This window comes from Boleophthalmus pectinirostris, unplaced genomic scaffold, assembly GCF_026225935.1.
Source record: "Boleophthalmus pectinirostris isolate CB_2022bp ecotype Guang Dong unplaced genomic scaffold, ASM2622593v1 HiC_scaffold_1, whole genome shotgun sequence".
Lineage (NCBI taxonomy): Eukaryota > Metazoa > Chordata > Actinopteri > Gobiiformes > Gobiidae > Boleophthalmus > Boleophthalmus pectinirostris.
In genome coordinates this window covers 18,023,079-18,043,361 of record NW_026570970.1, presented here as the reverse complement: position 1 = coordinate 18,043,361, position 20,283 = coordinate 18,023,079, and the positions used below count along the sequence as shown (strand labels likewise).

Genomic DNA, 20,283 nt, shown 5'->3' with positions numbered 1-20,283 from the left:
AGAAATGTTTAATGCCATACTATGAAACATTCCAGGACAAGGAAAAGCATCTCGACTGAGAAAAACACCTGACGGGCCCTCCACCAGGAAAGTTACACAAAGCACCTTTAACATTAAAAACAGAACAGAAAAATATATCCTTATCTGAGAGCCCTTTTTCATTTCTTTTTTCAATTTTGACATAAAACTGATAAGAACTTAACATCCTTTCTACATATATCAGAGTTGTAGTTGTTCACCATGGCACCAGTCCTTCTCTCTACAGCTCTGAAATGTCAGGTTATAAAAATACCCAGTATTCTTTGACAGCGCGTCATCACATCTACTCTTTCTACTGGGGCTTCTGATTGAAAGGTATCCATGGCAACATAAAGATAATCGATTTGAGACGAGAAACTGAGGGCCGTCTGATGATGAGTAAGAAGAAAAATGTCTGATTTGCTTTGATGTGCAGAGCTAAATAAAGACTCACATTGGATAATATGGGAGACCAATAGTGCGGCGCTGGTGTCATTGCACGTTAGGCGACCACAAGAGAGATCCTGCTTGATCTGAAGAGCAAATAAATATCTGAAAAAAAGAAAAGAAAGAGAAAGGTTTATTTTTTAGCAAGATAAATTCGTACTTGGCTAGATCTAAATAACCCCCATCTTCTCTATGGTGTTTCAGTTTCTGTTTATAGGTTATATTGTAAAGACTTTTGCCCATTCAAAATAACCTATTATTTTAATTTACTTTTGTGAGCTTTAAACCATGCTAGAATGGTGTTACCTCCTCAAAAACATAATGAGAGCTTCGTTTTATTTCATTCACACGTTTGATTAACCCTTTATTATTAACTGTCTACATCTTCAAAGCTCAAAATCCTCTGTTCCAGGAGTTTTCAAATTGGGAATTGCTTGAATGTAAGCGTCCCCTTAGAGTAGGTAAAGTCCTGGTTTAGACCTTGTTTTAATCCTGATTTTAGTCCTGGTTTAGTCCTAGTTTGGTCCTGGTTTAGTCCTGGTTTTAGTCCTGGTTTAGTCCTGATTTAGTACTGGTTTAGACTTGGTTTAAACCTGGTTTTAGTCGTGGTTTAGTCCTGGTTTAGACATGGTTTAGACCTGTTTTTAGTCCAGGTTTAGTCCTGGTTTAGTCCTGTTTTTAGTCCTGGTTTAGTCCTGGTGTAGTACTGGTTTAGACCTGGTTTCAACCTGGTTTTAGTCCTAGTTTACTCCTGGTTTAGTCCTGGTTTAATCCTGGTTTAGTCCTGGTTTAATCCTGGTTTAGTCCTGGTTTAGACCTGGTTTAGACCTGGTTTAGACCTGGTTTAGTCCTGGTTTAGACCTGGTTCAGACCTGGTTTTAGTCCTGGTTTAGTCCTGGTTTAGACCTGGTTTAGTCCTGGTTTAGACCTGGTTTTAGTCCTGGTTTAGTCCTGGTTTTAGTCCTGATTTAGACCTGGTTTTAGTCCTGGTTTAGTACTGGTTTAGACCTGGTTTAGACCTGGTTTTATTCCTGGTTTTAGTTCTGGTAAAGAGGCACAGTCCATTTGGAGTATATAAGGCAAAAAAGTCTCCAAACTGTTAGTAGCTTGTCAGACTGGCGACATAATTTTACAGTTAATACACACACTCACAATTACCGATATCAATCCTGTACAGATGTGGACTGTTATTTTTTCTTCAGGTCTCTCCAATGGCTTTTTGGCACTGCCCAACCTCACCTATTGAAAACCGCTTCTCTATTCCATCTTGTGAAGTTAAGTAGTGGTAGTTTTCAAGTTAACAGCTCCTTTTACCTTTAGTTCAGGAGAGATCAGCAGTTCAAGGCTGAAATTATTCAAATGACTCCAGTGAAAGTGTGTGGGGTTTAAAAGCCAAATGTTTAACGTCTGAGGGAAGAACTTAGCCTAAATACACAGGGTTTGTGTGTGATATGAAAAACAAAACACAACTCCAGTATGTTTTTTTAAGAGGAAACACCATGATAATATACACTAGAAAATGGCATATTATGGACCCTTTAATTGACCCTTTAACTTATATTTTAATATTTTTGAAACCCATGAATTGGAAGTTCTGGCAATTCACATTTTAGAAACTTTTTTTTCTGCATACAAATACAAATTTATATGTAAAAACTGACTTAAAAAACAACTAATCTAATCCTATCCACCTTGAACTCCTTTCCTGCATCATATTTTTTCCAGACTGTAAAATATGCCTATTAAATGCGCTTGATCTTTTTGCAAAGCAGAGAATAATTTACTCATTCTAAGCTCTAGGGAGGCGTGAATCGTAAACATGGCAGCCGTGACATGGGAAGTGCAGCATTCCACCAGGAACCAGAGCACATGTTTCAATTATGCGTCTTCAGTAGCGCTTAGCCACATCTCAAGACATTTACATCAACAAACTGTGTATAAAAGCTAGTTTACCCAGAAGAACACATAATGAAATCATAACACAGGAATAAATATAGAAATATGTGTGGAGAGAGATAGGAGGATACCTTGTCAGTTCTTCAAGTAACTGAGTGTGGTCAGGAGGAAAGAACTTCACAGCAAATCTCAGAATGGTGTGTTTAGGCCCTGTAAAAATATACAGCATAATATTATAGTTTATAGATGGGTGAAAATAAAATATATAAAGGTATTAAACATTTAAAGCTTGTTTTTATGTGCACTTACGTCTGAGCTGCTTTATAATAGGCTTAATGTGATCTAACCAAACCTGAAAAAGAAAAGAAAACAACACATATTTATTCATTCATTTTTCATTATGCCAGAGTAATAAACCTTTTTCACAACAGCCGGAAGTGCCCCGCTTTAGGTTTGAGGAACTTCAAGATAATGGTTTTCTATGGCAAAATGTCTGGAAATGTCTCACATATTCTCCACCATCTTAACAAATCTGCCTGCCCTGTCACCAAATGTTCAACCAACAAGGTCCACAAAGGATATACTTTCTTCCACAAAGAATTTATCCACAACTCTCAAGGTAGGAAAGACGGAAGGTTAAAGAGACAGTTTGGAATTTTGGACATAGGACCTCATTTCCTAGTGAGCCAGAGTGTTGGAGATGTGTGAAAACACTTTTTTAAAATATTCCGTCCAGTCCTTTTATTTGCAGAAGTCGCTGGTGCTAAGCTAGTGCATGTCAATGGCCATAGTTAGCCTGCCACTAAAAACAGTCTTACCCACTCCACAAAGCACCTGAAGCAAAACAATTATAAAGCCAGACTACTGATGTGAATGTCTGTGTCAATAGAATCATTTTAGAAGTAAAACCAACCTTGCATTTGAAGGATTTATGTCTGAGCAACAGCAGCGAGTTGTACTTCCTGATATAAATCTTGGCAGCGGCGGTCTGATATCAGCTAGGACCTATCACACGGGCAAAAAAAATTCCGCTTCTGCTGAGAAAATCTTACCTCAACATGCGGCGATTCATGCGAGGCAAGGTTAGTTTTATTTCAAACATTCTATCAACACAGACATTTACATCGACAGTCTGGTGTAATAATAGATTTGCTTCGGGTGTTTTGTGGAGTGGGTAAGACTGTTTTTAGTGACAGGCTAACTGTGACCATTGACATGCGCTAGCCTAGCACCAGCGATGTCTGCAAATACAAGGACTGAATGTAATATTTTAAAAAGTGTTTCTACACATCTCCAACACTCTGGCTCACGAGGAAATGAGGTCCTACGTCCAAAATTCCGAACTGTCCCTTTAAAGGCGAACATCAACTAGCATTAGTGAACTACTGAGCAAAACTAGCGTTATAGTATGCTAGAGATGTCTAGCATTCGAACTGCACAAATCTGTCTATCTATGCTAATATCGACATCATGAAATTGCTTTTTAATTTTAATTGTAAAATCAGTCTGAGTTAACAAGCCACTTATGTTTTATTCATTAGCACAATGTTAGTTTTGCTCAGTAGTTCACTAATGCTCTGCAGCCGATGTCATGAACATTCTCTGGGGGTGGGAAGCTAACTGAAATCACTACTCTATTAGAAGCTCTGTAACTCAAATTAGACTTAATCTAACTTTTATTTTAACACAATCTAACCAGGAAGAGCTGACTTGGTTGGAACCAGAACAGATAAGATTATTTGTTTGCTTAAAAACATCTCTCACACATAAACAGGACCATGAATGCTCGTAATGATCACATGCTCCTAAAAATGTGTTCTGTAAATTAATTTTGTGTTTGTGTGAGTTCCCAGACAATCTTAAAACTTTGCTAATGTGTGCATTGTGTCCCCATGGTAACTCCTAAAAATTCCACCATTAGAGATACATGTAGAACTCCCCCAGTATGATGTCACTGGATAGCAGTAACAAGGTTAATCTGAAAGAAAGAATTGTTAACCGGTCTACCAGCAAGCCTCCCGTATATTTCCTGTATATTTTTCAAACCTACCATCATCTTTTGGTGGTTCTGAAACTCCAGGCCGAAGTAATCTCCTTCGATGAGGTTCATATGGGAGCACACCAGATCCAACAGCAACTTCCCTGGGGCTTTTTTCTGTAAAAACAAAAAGAAACATGTTGATTAGACTCACAATTCAAATATAATATTACAATGAGTAGACAATGCATGTACTTTTGCAATCACCTACAGGAACCCCATGACAATATAGAGTAGGACTGTGCAATTAATCATAATTTTAATCAAGATTGAGATTCAGTCATTTCCAGTCTTCAATTATATGCTTAAACCTTTTTAATGAAGAGGTTCAGAGCCAATCCTCTATCAGTAAATGCTTGTGGCTTGGAGAAGAATTCAGAGACTGGGGAAGAAATTTGATTGTTTTTGTAAAAATGTATTATTTTATGCTCGGAAAACATGACAGAATTTTTAAAAATCGAAAATTGTGAAAAAAACTATCGATATTTTTTTTTTTTTATATCATTTTGACCTGAGCAGCTGAGAGAATGGTAGATATTTTTGCTACTTTGCTACCAGAATTTATTATTGACATTTATATTTTTTTCTTTTTCTCTGTTATTATAATATATTGTGATGTGTGAGCTACTGTGTCCAAGTAATTTCCCTTGTGGATCAATGAAGTTTGAGTAAGTCTCTAAGTTAAAGTCTATCACCCAGCCCTTTCCAGTAAAAAGCAGCCAGAAACAAAAGGCTGCTGTTCTTTGTGGTCCTGTCAAACTGTGTTGGTTAACGTTGCCAGAGCAGATGACACCACTGCCCCGGCTTTCCCCCTTTGCCCCAGGCTCGATCCCCCCCCCCCCCCCCCCTCCCCCCCCCCCCTCCCCCTGTGATGCTCAATATACTGTGGGCCAAACAGACTCTATGAGCTGCTAAAAGACTTAAAGATGCACTATGTAACTTTCCTAGTGGAGGGTCTTTCACCTTCTTGTTTCTGTAGATACATTAATGCCCTGCCTGGAATGTGCCACAGTACAACATTAAACATTTATTCAATTACAGGTGGTTTTATAGCTTAAAAATACCAAGAAAAATAGGGACTGTGAGCGGGGTTGCCTCTCCACAGATTTGACCTGTAACTTGGTCTGGTTTAGTCTCCATGAGGAAAGAAAGGTTTAATACCGTACTGTGAAAAAATCCAGACAAAGCAATAACATCTCCATGGAGGAAATAATTTGACGGACCCTCCAACCGAAAAGTTACGCAGTGCTTTAAAGCTAGCTCCTGTTGTGATTTGGTTAGTACAGCAGTATCACTTTTTTGGCTTGGATTTGGATTAACCAGTGCAGTGCAATACAAGACTGAGCAAGATAGCAACAACAACATATGAAAGTGTACCAGATATCATCATTTAAGGTCAAATAAATGTCAGAGATTTCCGCCACACAGGGAGAACCATGATCATATCAAACATAACAGTAATCACTATCACAAGGGCCAATCCCATGAGAGCCCAACGGCCAGAGCACCCAGGCAAATCTCCCAGCATCCACCTGAATTTTTGCCAATCTTAAAGGGACAGTACAGAATTTTGGACATAGGACCTCATTTCCTAGTTAGCCAGAGTGTTGGAGACATGTGGAAACACTTTTTTAAAATATTCCATCCAGTCCTTGCATTTGCAGAGGTCGCTGGTGCTAAGCTAGTGCATGTCAATGGCCATAGTTAGCCTGCCACTAAAAACAGTCTTACCTACTCCACAAATCACCCGAATCAAATCTACTATTACGCCAGACCGTCGATGTGAATGTCTGTGTTGATAGAATCATTTTAGAAGTAAAACCAACCTTGCATTTGAAGGATTTATGTCTGAGCAGCAGCAGCGAGTTGTACTTCTTGACAGAAAGCTTGGCAGCGGTGGACTGATATATGAGAAAATAGTCCCTCAACATGCAACAATTCGACAATTCATGCAATGCAAGGTTAGTTTTATTTTAAACATTATTTTATCAATAATAGATTTGCTTCGGGTGCTTTGTGGAGTGGGTAAGACTGTATTTAGTGGCAGGATAATGGCCATTGACATGCACTAGTCTAGCACCAGCAACGTCTGCAAATACAAGGACTGGATGGAATATTTTTAAAAGTGTTTTCACACGTCTCCAACACTCTGACTCACTAGGAAATGAGGTCCTATGTCCCTTTAAACTGACTCTATTTTTGAGAGTTCTTCTGTCAAACAGAAAACACTCTGTTCCACCTTATACTGCCATGTGGTAACACAGGTGCACCACTGTGTTTTTAACCTCCATACACCTTCTGTATACTCATTTCGATAATTTCAGCCCTTGAATAGTCAGAGTAAACAGCAAAAAGTTGAGCACTGCACCTTTAATGTTATCTTTATATGTGAAGCACTTTGGAAACTGTTTTGCTTATAAAATGTGGTATAAAAATAAAGGGGATTTGGATTTAAATAGACTTCATTTTTATTTGTCAATTTCTTTTCCTCATTCGTCTGTGTCCTCTGTCTCACTCCTGGCTGCCTCTCACAGAACAGAGGGCGACCAGCTGTTTCCATATGATGAGAGCTTTGATGAGAAAACCCACAAGAACTCACGAGACGGCTGCAGGGAAGGGCCACCAGCCAAAACACGCCCTCTGAACAGACACACAGACACACTAGTCACTAATATGAGACACCGCTAACAATCTGTAGCAAACCAACAAAATACACATATGAGGTCGAGGTTTGAGTCAGTTTGCTTTCTTAACATGAACTTTTATTAAAATAGAGAAACCATTCCAAGATACACATCACGGAAGATGTTTTTGGCGTTTATGCTTTTATATCAATATGAAAAATAAATTATCAACATATGCAATATCTGGATTTGCATTTTGATCCTAAAAAGGCTAAATAATTTGGAAGGCTATTGGCAGTATTCTCCAGAAGAGGTTAAATGTAATGGCATATATCCAGTGTAGAATATAGAAAATCTGAAACTGGCAAACAAAAACTAATCAAACTGATGCATTATATGAGATTTGTAACTTTACAGGAGAATTAGGGATCACATTTTAATTAATTTAACAGCCCTAAAGACTAATACACAATACATAAGTGAAATTTTCAGCACAAATGTAAGCAATGTTGTATTTTAAATAAGACCAACACTGACACAGAAGCCCCTTGCCTCCTCACATAATCTCCACTGTAAAAAATCAGTTGTCAGCGTAAACTGTGAAGCGACCAGGAGCCAGGAGGAGATGGTCAGCTCTGGGCCTGATTAGAGAAGGTTGGCTGTAGAGTAAAAGCAGCTGTTGTCGACTGGAGAAGTGGAGCTGCCATTTGACACTGCTGTAACCACACAATAACGCCACTGTTGTAAATGAAGCCCCAGCCAGCATGATTCACTGTGGTCGTAATACACTGCAAAACAATTAACTTTAACTGGTCAAGCATTTTAATGACCAAAATGAGGGTAAAGGATTTGTAATGGATTGTAAAATGAAAAAATAAATGGTCTTTCTGAAGGATTTTCAGCCTGTCGCCTATAGCATGTGACACCAGAAAACTGTGAAAACAAGGTCAGGAGGGCTCTCTTGTTCTGCTACACTGATTTTTTTTATTTTATTTTTTTCAAATGTGACAAGATTTTTTCTATTTTACCCAAGTACAGTTTATCTTATGTAACTATCAGTATCTACACTATATTAAAATGCATAGCTCTGTTGAGGCATTATAAAACTGTAAAGGCTATCTATAAATTAATCAGTTATTGTAGTATAGTTGATCATCAAATAACAAATCTTTATCTATTTTTCTCCATGGAGATGTTATCGCTTTGTCTAGAATGTTTCACAGTATGGTATTAAACCTTTCTATCATCATGGAGACCAAATTAGATCAAGTTACAGCTCAGATCTGTGGAGAGGCAAACCCACTAAATAGTCAGAATGTGTGTTTTTCTAGGTGTTTTTGAGCTACCTGTAATTGAATAAATAAAAGGTAGAGCAGTTTAATGTCAAGCTGTGAAACTCCAGGCAGAACAATGACATATTAGTATCTATAAAACCAAGCAGGTGACGGATCCCCAACCAAAAAGTTACACAGTGCACCTTTAAAAATGTTAAGATTACTAATGATAAACCAAATGCTCAAAAACTCTTTTCTTTAATGTCCCATTGTGGCTCATGGAGTATCTCTATTTACTAAAGATTCATTATTCCATAAATCAAATGGCTGTGTAATTTTTTCCACACTTTTAAAACACTATAAACACATTTTGGGAATTCAAGACACTTTGGTGAACCTTTGGACTATTTTATTGGTTTTCCACGCAATAGATGGAAAAAATGTAAAAGCATAAAAATGATCATTCTTGATACATCTCTTTTCCATAAAATGCATCACATGACCTGACACAGACAAGTATGAAGCTCATGCAATGTCTGGTACAACAGATGACATTTTTTCATCACGCAAAAGGCCAAGAAAATGTCACCGCCTCCTTTTTATGATCTATAAAATGTGTGCAGTCTATACCCGAGTGGCTACAGTTCCCAAGTGCAGCCATGAACATGATCCAGACACTTGGATTTCTTTATAGGGAATCTTTTTGCTTCGTTAGGTCAGTGCGCTGGCTCTTGGGATGCTACTACTGTTTACATGTGTATGAGTGCTAGCAAGCTGCATCGCAACACTGACCCTGCCACGGCTGGGCTCACAGTGAAAGGCTAAATAAAGATGACAGCGATGTCTGCACATGTCTGCTGCACTGGGGTCCTGAGGGTAGATGGTTATACAGTGCACCCCCATGCACACTCGCCCTCCCATCTCTTGCGAACAGAGTAGGCCTGTCACTACTGGGGAATTTTAATATTTTTTTTTTATAATAAAATAAATACATTTTATAATAGAAAATTTAATTATATATGTTTTATTTATAATATTATATTATTTATATTATTTTTGGCTAGATTTGAACCATAGAAGTTGGAATTAATACATTTCGATGACAGATGCAAACTAACTACTAAAGTAGCTTATTCTGCTGCTTATTTCTTGCAGCTCATGTTTTTGTTAGTTAGTTAGTTTTTGTTGTTTAAATATGCCCTAGAGTTTATGTGTCAATGGCATAAATTTGTTTCAGTATTATCGTTTATTGTCTATACTTGCATCAGCAATATATCGTACTTCACAATGAGTTATCGTGACAGGCCTTGTACAGAGGCCACAGCACATGCCTAATAAAAAAGGTACAAGGTTGGACATTAAATAATGCTGTGTTCTAGCTACTGTTCCCCTGAAGGAGTTGTTGGCATGGTCTGTCTCATTCACATTGCACTGGCAAGCACCCACATTTCACCAAGGGGAATACAAGGGTATAAAGTGGACTATAGTTTAAGGCCACACTATATGAAAAACAAAGTAATTCACCTCAGAAAGCTGGAAAGCTGAATAAAAGACTTTTGAAAGTGCTGTGCCAAGTATCATACACAGTCTCTATGCATCCAGTTGGCTAGAGTAAAGAATGACTAATATGAAAATCAATGTTGCTTTCTTTAACTTATTTACGATGTGTTACAGTAATGTAATTAAAGGTGCACTATGTAACTTCTAAGGTGGCAGGTCTGCTACTTTCTTGACTCCATGGAGATGTTATTTCTTTGCATGGAATGTTTCACAGTATGGCATTAAATCTAATTTCCTCACATTTGTTCAATTACAGGAATTCTGTAGTTCAAAAATACCTTAAAAAAAAAAAAAAAAAAAAAAACTATTCTTACCTTGTTCAGGCTTGCTTCTCCATACATCTGACCATTAACCTGTCTCCATTATGATAAATTTATTTCCATTTTGTGCAAAACAGCAATATCTCCATGGAGACAAGCCTTCACCAGAAAAGTTACACAGCCCACCTTTAAGAATGTCATAATAATAATGCATTTTATGACATCTTGAAATTCAAATTACTGTAGAAGTAAAATACATGATTAAGACTTCCCTTTTTATTCTTGGTCATGTCAACTTGTGACCTGTGATCCGTATTATTTTTGACTAATGCATAAACGTGCACCAGAGTTTGGTCCTAATGTTCAACATATGAAATAAAAGGACTTTAAAGATGTGATGCATCTTCTTCTTTACTCAGGGGGCATCTCACCCCAGCACCCCCCCATTGTTCAGCCATACCTTGATAGATAACGGCACAGTCCTTACACAGTGGGAGATGCACTGGCCTTGACATTCAGCAACATTGCAGGAAGCAGATTAAGGTCAGAGATGAAAGAGCTATTTGAAAAAGGAAATAAGCAAATCAAAAAGTGGGAAAAGGTCAGGGTTTGGAGTCAAACTATCTCTACAAGGCTTATCAGTACAGACACAAACATGCTTAAGGCAGCCGAAAAGGCAGGATTTCAAAGTATTATCAAAACCAGCTGACTTTAACATTAACAGGACAAGCCTGGTGAAAAAAGATACCAATCACATCATGTGCCTCATATTAAAGAATATATACAAAGCAATCTGATAAGAAACCAACATTATAAAGGTGGGCCAAAAAATTCAAGCATGTCTGAGTCTTGCAAAAGGTCAAAGGGTTTGTGAAAGCTATAGGAACTGGCTGTAGATACTCTTTAGTGGTTTAAAATGAGGGATGCAGCTTTAATGTATAAAGTGTACCTATAGCTAAGATCACAGTAAGAATGTATGGCTTTAAAACATCTTTTGTTAAAAATAAAAACACCAGTAATTGAATTGAAGATATGTCAGATAGATAAGTGCCATACAGTGTTAATTGTGCATTGTAGCTCTACAGTAGTATATCTGATTGCACTTATTGCATCAGCTACAAAAAATACTTTAAGCCATAGTTACCTTATTGCATCATAAATCTATTTGATGGGCTAGCTATTACCTAAAAACCCTTATTGGGTCTCTACTACAGAGACTACATTCAATAATTAAATGCTTCTTGCTTATAAAGTCAAGTATCTCTCCTGTAGTCATTTGCTTGTTATGCAGAGCCAGCCTATTTGCATACACAGCCTGAGCACACTGTAAGGGAATGGGAGGACGGGGAGGTCATGGTATCCAGGCTCATTGAGATTCAGGTCAGGCTCTATAGAGGTTCCCAGGGTGACTCCAGAAGTACGGGGGGAGCAGGGGGAGTGGGAAGAGAGAGGAGGGACTGATAATCCTGTCCGACGCGCATCTCAACGTGTGGCTGCGCATATGTTAGCAACAATAATGAGCTGCAAATGATCGTACTGTATGACACTTCAACACTGTTTTGGTAATAGAAAGCAAACAGGGGAGGTAAAGACCAAGGGTATTTTCACAATGGATCTGATTTTGGCTACTATTTCAAGGGTATCTATATTTATTTAGCCATATAGTCATTTATAGTATAGATGACACACAGTTCTTAAAATTTTTACATCTGGGATAAGTTGTACATATTTTTTCCAGTACTGGGTAATACATGTTTATTTTTCTCAGCAAATTTTTTACTCTTCTAATCTTCTAATCTTTGGTGAAATTATGGGGTGAAATCATCGTAAATATAAATAAATGTTTGTGGTTTGTACACAATACAAACAAAACACAAATGTCTTTAATTATAATGGCTGTAATTGAATAAATGAAGGATAAATATTCAATTCAGTGGAGATTCCAGGTAAAACAATCACATCTCCATGGAGACAAGCAATAGGCAGACCCTCCACCAGAAAAGTTACACTGCACCTTTAACATGACCCTGGAATGCACTGCTCAAATATGATTCTCTTCTGCTTTGTCTCCTTTTCCATTTGCACAGCTTCAGATAAAAAGTGACAAGAGAAAATGAAAGCGAAAGTGGCGATTGGGTCGTCACAGTTGTCAAGGCTATTCTGTCACACCAGCCAGCCCTGCGGGGACTGCAAGGACAAGCATGAAAATAATGTCCCTGGTTTCAAGGGATTCGAGGTGGAATCTGAAATAGAGGAGGTTCCCTGAGCATCAACATTGGGCCTGTCACCGTAGCAAATGCTGATGCACGATATACTGCTACAGCGAAATATCATGATAAACGATAATGCTGAGACCAATTTACTCACACAAAGCAAAATAACTCCAGTAAACCTGTTTTTAAGTAGAATGCATCATTAAAAGGTCATCTATTCTGAAAAAATACTAAAAATTATAAACAGCACATAAGGTAAATAATGGACACATAATCTCCAAACCAAAATTTCCCAACTTGGCATCCTCATAGGTTTGTTAATTTGTAGCTATAGGTTGTCACAATAACAAATTTTGAAGATTGATATATTGCTACAGAGAACATTGCAATAAACGATAATATTGAAACAACTTCATGCCACTGATACAAAGCAGGATTATGTCAGTAAACCTATTTTTAAATATACTGCATAATTAAAAGCCTGAACTGCATACAAAATAGCAAATAAATGGGAGATTGAAGCGATGATTACCCATAGAAGTTATTTATTCAAACCTCTACAGCTCAAATCTTACGTCATTGCATAAAAATGGCAAAATTGTCTCCACTTTTGCAAAGAAATGGTACACCCAATAATTACTGATCCCAAAAATATTACTAGCTTTCATATATTGAATGATAAGTACTGTATATTAATTATTGTGAGGGCTAATCAACACCCCCAACAGCCCCCACCCATCCTGCAAACCCCCTCTGGACTGCAAGGAAGAAACATATTGATTTAGAATAAGGAATAATTAAGCGAGCTGTTGTGGCCGTTGTGCTGGTGTGTGAAGACCTCCCACTAGTGACCATAAATCACGACAAAGGGTTAACTGTTGCACCATCATTAGCTGACAAAAGCAGCAGAAGCAGCTTTACCGTGGATTCTTCAACAAAACAATAAGTTAAAGGTGCATTGTGTAACTTTTCTGGTGGAGGGTCTGCCTCTGGTCTTTTCTTCATGGAGATGTAATTGCTTTGTCTGAAATGTTTCACAGTATGGCATTAAACCTTTCTTTGACCAACCCAGGACAGGTTACAGGTCAGATCTGTAGAGAGGCAGCCCCACTCACAGTCACAATGTTTGTATTTTTATGTATTTTTGTGCTATAAAACCACCTGTAATCTATTAATGCAAGGAACATTTGTCTGTGTCGCCTTCTGTTTGTCTGTTCCATGCAAAACTCTCGAACCACTCATCTGACTGATCTCAAATTTGGAGGGTGTCATCCTAATTTGATGGGTGTCATGGGTCACATGACATGATGGGTAGTCAGCCACAGCTTCTGAAGTTTTCGCTGGCTACACTTGGAATCCGTAAGTCTTCTACAGGCTCTGCACTAGTTGAATAAATGCAAGGTAGATCTGTTTAATGTCATACTGTGGAACATTTGAAGCAAAACATAACATATCCATAGAAACAAGATGGTGACAGACCTTCATGTTAAGTGCAAGTTTGTGAGTTTGTGATTACAATTATTTAAATCTTCAATACCATTCAAAAACTATTCAGGAAAGGTCAAATTTTGTCTTTTTTATGAGTATTTTTTTCAATCTACCAGCCTGAGTATCGATTAGTAATCCAGGTGTCTTTTATACTTTTAACAACTTCAATCTGAATTATATAGGCACCAGAGCATATCTAAACCGCAGTGGTGTTTTAAATGTCAAATCATAACTAATAAATCCATGGTAAGTTTTCCTCAACACAAAGATTCACAGAACAAAAATAACTGTCCAGTTTTGATGATTTTAACTGAACTGGTTTGAACTGAATAATTGTGATTAGGGTTTTTGCATAATCAAGCCATATCTGGATTTTAAAGAACATAGGCGACATGAAGAAAATACTGCCAAAATCTCCAGTTACTTTTTGAATCTATTAGGCCAATTTTGAGGACTTACCACAGTAATCCATGCTCAGGGTATTTAAGGTGAAGAGAATTACCAGAAAAGGAGCCCTCTTTTCACTCTCTGAAGCTGCCAGTGAAATGTGACTCTTGCTGGTTGGGCTCAGACACCACAGAGCTGGAGCTGGGATTATGTCACTCACACGGAGAGACATTCACTTTACGTTCAAGCAAGAAGTACTTAGAATTAGGCCAGTGTAATAAAGAGACAGAATAGTGAATGTAAAATGAAGCTTTGAGGAGTAAAATTGTGGTCAAGGATTGTCATTATAATTTGTCAAATAAAAGTGCTTACTCCAATCTATGGGGTTATTCTATGGAAATTCTTGTTCAGGGCTAGATGTTCTGTTTGTCCCAAGACGACGCTCAAAAAATGAAAAACTGACCTTATTTAAATACATTATGCCACTTTTTTTCCATCTAAAAATGTAAATGTATGTATTTAAATAGGGGCAGCGTTCATTTTTGAATGAAGACAACCCAGATAATTATTTAAAACATAGACTGTATAAATAAGTGGACATAGCTAAACCACTAGCCACCGCATCCCAAATGGAATAGGAATAGACTCCATCGACTCTGGCTCCAATTGACTTTACATAAAAAAATGGTCACCCCTCTCTCTGTAACTGCTGTAGTAAGACTCATTATTTTGGTCTGAAAATTTCCATATTAACCCACTCAACCTGATCCTGGTGGTTTTATTTCCCCAATAAATTCCTATTCCTAATATGGAATTCGGCTCCAAATTCGCCCCTACATTTGCTAGCACCATGAGCTTCATTTAACCAAAGCTGAACGTTAAAGATCACACTCCTGTAGTTCACTTATTAATGCATGCATGTTATGATTTAAAAAGATTTATATGAGCTGTATATTTATGATAACACTATAGGTAACAATTTTCCTTCAAAGTCCACTGCTTTACTTAATGACTTTGAACAAATCCTGGCAGAATCATTGGCCTACAAAATATGGCTACATCAGTACATTGATATATTTCATTAGTTGCTCATCAAATCAACAATAAATTGCATATAGTCCAATAACAGTGAAATGAAGACACCCCTGTGGCTATTTGTCCATCTGCAGCACAAAGAGTCTGAACAGAGCAGACGCCAGAAAAGTGAATGAGACAATCAATAGGTTAATTAGGAGCTTAATTAAATGCAACATGGGACAGACAACTCCCACAGGGTCATCCCAAGGGACGTAGCTTGTGTAAGAAGTGACAAAATCATACATACTAATTAGAACATAGTGAGTGGACATACAGTATATATATCTGCGTATACCATGATTGTCAGGTTTAGCTGATGTTGTGATAAGCAAAGATACACTGGTAGCCCGTTAGCCTGATTCATCAGACGGTTTCACTTCGTGGAATCCATCTGATCTCACAGAATTACAATTTGTTTGTTGAGAGAAATGAAATTGAGCGGAGGCACTAGGTGGCGCCAGCCTGGCTAGTAGCCTATAGCAACAAATAGGAACACACCGATATGATAAAGGTATCAGATATCGGCGCCGATATTAAAAATTTTGGTGGATCAGCTTCCAAGATGTCGGTTCAGCCAATATCACATTTTGGTGTAAAAAGTGGTGTAATAAAATATGTATTGTCTTTTTACAACGCTGTCCTGTAGTTATAAAATACTGTATGTTTGAAGAAAGTAAGGTACATCCCCAGCAACAAACTAACATGGAAATTATGTAGATGTATTTTTTTAATTCCCAGAGTAAAATACAAAAACATGTGTCTGAAATGATGTGAGTGATTTTGAGTAATTTTTCAGAATAGCTAACACCATGGCAAAAACAGCATCCATTTTGAACCCATCTTGCACTATTACAAGATAAAAACGAATAATTAAAGCTGGTTCATTATGGTCATATTCGCTCAGTATCAGACGATGTGACTCATGTAAACGTGTGTAAAAGCTGTTGAATCAGAGCAGGGCCAGGTACACATCCACACTTTGAACCCAGCTCACTCATCACTCTGTAGCCAGATGGGACGCTGCTGTATACAGGAGCGAGCACCAGAGTCAGTTAATTATGTGTGAGCTCTCGCGTCTTCATAACCAGCAGCTTGGTGATACAGCGGCTGACATCTTGATTGGCTTAATTACTGTGAAGTCTTCAGTGTGAGTGTGCAGTGGGGGCATCGGGGTGTAATAATAATAGCAGCAATAATACGAGGTTATTAAGACAAGGTGTATTAGCATAATTAGATGCATATTGTTCTTTATAATATGCACAGATTGATTTATAGTGAAGAAGGCATGTTATTACAGATAGCCTCATAAGGATTCATAAAATAGATGGAAGAATAATTAAGTGTTTTCATATAACATATAAGTAAAGTGATAACAATTATTAACGAAAATGCAAGGAAGTACACAACAATTACATTTGTGCTTGATCTGGCAAACAACAAAGCATGCCAAAATACAAAAGAAAATAAATTGTGGCAAATAATACAAATAACTTTGCCTAGAATGTGCTAAAATATGGTATTGGACTCTTAAAGGGATCACACTGCATCTCTTTTGTCTCAGATGCCCTCCCCAGATTTGTCCCTTGTCCTCCTCTCGGTTCCCTGCAGTAAATAAATAAAGACAGCTGCACATGCTTCTTTAGTGCCAAGTCCTTCCAGAGATTAGCTTTAAACGACTTAACCTCAGCACGAGAATCCACCGGCCCCTGCCCTGTGATGTAGTTCAATTAGTGCACTGATCAGAGTCATTGTGGTGAGATCAGCTTTGTTATTTTCGCCTCACATTTAAGCTTTTTAGAAATCAGGCATTCAAAAATATATCAAGGATTTCATACATTTTAATTGGATCAAACACATTTAGTCTCATTTACAGACTATTTGACACAGGAAATTAATAGTATTTAGATCATTCCCATGTTTACGCAGATACCCTCTAATAAAGTAAATTGTTCAAATGATCAAATTATTGTAATGTAATCAAATGTACAGCGTTGAGCAGAATCCAAGTCCAGAAGGTGCTTTCTCTTGAAGAGGATTAAGGTCAGGAGCCAGAAACTATTTGCGGAGTGAAACAACTGCCAATAATGTTACTTCTACCGAGAATGTCCTCATTGTTTCTACGTGAGCAGGATTAGAAGTTCCACTGAAGAGGACAGACTTTGACTTTGTGAGCACCTGTCCATAACTAGCTGTAACGTTGTAGAGTCCCAACCTGCTGTGCTACAAGCAATGCAGTGTGCACTATATTCAGAAATACGTATTACTTTGTGAATTTCTGTATGTCACTCTGAGTTGAGCTATACATATGGAATGGCAAAAGCAAATGGAAAAGGCAAAGCATCAATGGGACTATCTGAACCTGATTGGTCGAAGCATCAGCAGAACAAGTCAAAAATTGTGTTAAATCAGTTGAGAGAAATGCAGAGGCATCATTTCTGTCCACAAACGGACAAATGCTTATACCTTCTGCACATTTTCCCAAACAAAATTGTCTGTATTGGTGCTAGAATAGGCTGAAATACATTTTTTGGGTACCTGGGCCATCTTCCACGCAAACCTCAATGCTGCTCTGAGATTGGTCTACCCACACAAAGGGGTGTGCAAAATATTGAAATATTGATATATCATATGGTTTAATTTGATGACACTGTATCGATATTGTGGGCTGTTGTATCGTTATATTTTACTAAATTGTTCTCTGTAAGAGCAACAATTGTGTGGACATTTCACTGATTTGATGAGTAAAATGGGCGTTTTTCATATTCACTTTGCACAAACTTAGAGGACTTTGTAGACTTTTAGTATCACAGCCATGATTTAGGCTTTGTTTTACGCTGAACTGTATCGAATCAATTTGGAATATATTGTACTGAATCATATTAGACTGAAAGTGTATCGAAAAGTGCATCGTAGGGGTGGGCGATATAGCGATATTTTAAATATATCGTTGAGCTGCACGAGAAGTGCGCTGTTTATGCAAATGAGCCATGCGCTTAAGTTTCATTTCTGTAAAATGTAAACACACGTGCGCAAAACTGCATTAAACACATTATTATCTCAAACAGGCTGATGTGGCTCTAAAGTCGTTATGTTTTATATATTGTAAAGTTTATTTATGCAGAAGATTTTAATTAATAATCTGTTGCAGTGTGACTTGTACAATAGTGTTTGGAAACGTTGGGTTTGATCTGCAGTGGATTGTGGGAAACCTCAGAGCTCCTTACTGCTGGATAATAACATGGATCTATTAAAATAAGGAACATCCTGAGCTTCTTCTGCTGAAGGAGCTCACGGTTATGATTATGGTCTGGATAACAGAGTTAATGCAAAGATGAGCTTGTGTTGAGTTGTTTTATTTATGAATGAAAAGAAGGAAATATGTTTTATTTCTTTTATTTTACATTTAAATTATTATTTATGTAATCAAGGATATTTTGTCATCTTAAATGTTCCTATATGAACTGCCGATCTCTTACACTTCAATAATAAAAAAAAGACCTTGTGGAATTTGGCAGATTTGTTTTTGCAGTTCTCAGTTTTAGGGGGTTATTTTTTCTTGAACATATATCGAGATATATATCGTATATCGAGATATAGCAAAATATATCGAGATATATTTTTTTATCCATATCGCCCAGCCCTAGTGCATCGTATCATGGCCTATGTATCGAGGTATGTATCGTATCTGCAACTTCTTAATGACACCCAGCCCTACCCACACACCCAGTTAAACAGGTGATGGATTCTTGGAGAGTTTGTGAAATCTCAAATAATCCATTTTGCTGTGTAAGGTTACTTTCAGACATCAGACATTTAAATTATTAACTACTGGATTTACATTTATTCAATTGGACCCAACACTGACCCCAAACACAATGAACACAAGGAAAAAAAAATCACCATGCACCATGAACACGTTTTGGAATTCACATCATCCAGCCTGGTGGTCATAATGTTATGCCTGATTAGTGCATGCGCCTTCAGAAAAGTAAAACCTCTTCAAATAATTAGCACGTCATAAAAAATGCATTAAAATCTGCCCAATTTAAACCTGTAGCCTCGAGCTCCTAGCATGAGCACTCGTACCATAACCACACACCGTGACAAATGCACATGTTGTCCGGAGGTGGAACGGCACATCGGAGGTTGCCGTGGAGACGTCAGGCACAAGCTCACAACTGTGCAGCATCGGCACGAGCAGCTGCTGTCTCATGTCCACAGGCCACTGGGTCCAGCAGGGATCCAGGCCCAAAGTGACTGCAGAATACCAATGGATTTGTCTTCCATTCAAACACACTGCCTGACCGGTAACCATGACAACATGAAGACGTTTGTAATATTTGAGTGCTAAAATATCTGTGGGATCATCTGGAGCTGACAGGAAGCATATGGTTTTAGAAACGCAACATTTTCACACCAAGCATTTTCAGTACTTTCAGTCTTTTACTGACATAAATTAAGGCTACTTTTTGTTTAGTTTTATGGCAATGATTGAATAAAACAAAACAAGAATAGGACAATAGCAGGATAAACATGTGCAACTGCAAACCAAGAGGAACGCAGAACTAATCCAGGTCCAAGTTAGACTACAACCAAGAGAAATATGCATTGCACCAGTAATACTCAAATGAAGGAAGGACATCTGACATAAAAAAAAAAAAAGCCCAACATGCACACAGTTTCACGCTGTATGGGGGATCATTTATGGTTACAACCCATAAAGGGGGAAGCCAGGAATGAAGGAGGATGTGGTCAGAAATGTGTCCTTTACTTTATTTTTCAATGTAATAATTACTGTAACCATAGGCACGCATTTGGACTTTAAAATGGCAATCGCCACACCCGCTTGTGTACCTCAGATTTTTCCACACCCCAAACTACTACTGTATCTATGTGTGTACAGCAAGCCGCAATTAAGAGAGTGGAGAAATGGTGCAAAGGGAGGGCATGTCTCAGATTTAAGGGGGGCACATCTGACTAATTTAAGAATACATACATAAA

The 20,283-nt window shown here is 37.8% G+C and overlaps 1 protein-coding gene across 1 annotated transcript in view; it reads right to left on the bottom strand.

Moving 5' to 3' along the window:
• LOC110173117 (FERM, ARHGEF and pleckstrin domain-containing protein 1-like) overlaps positions 1-20,283 on the bottom strand; it is a 71,386-nt gene that overhangs the window by 22,305 nt on the left and 28,798 nt on the right. The window contains exons 3-6 of the mRNA XM_055153159.1: positions 4,412-4,516; positions 2,671-2,713; positions 2,493-2,571; positions 473-570 (exon numbers count right to left, since the gene is read on the bottom strand). Of these exons, the coding sequence (XP_055009134.1) occupies positions 473-570; positions 2,493-2,571; positions 2,671-2,713; positions 4,412-4,516 (325 nt within the window). The remainder of the gene's footprint in view (positions 1-472; positions 571-2,492; positions 2,572-2,670; positions 2,714-4,411; positions 4,517-20,283) is intronic.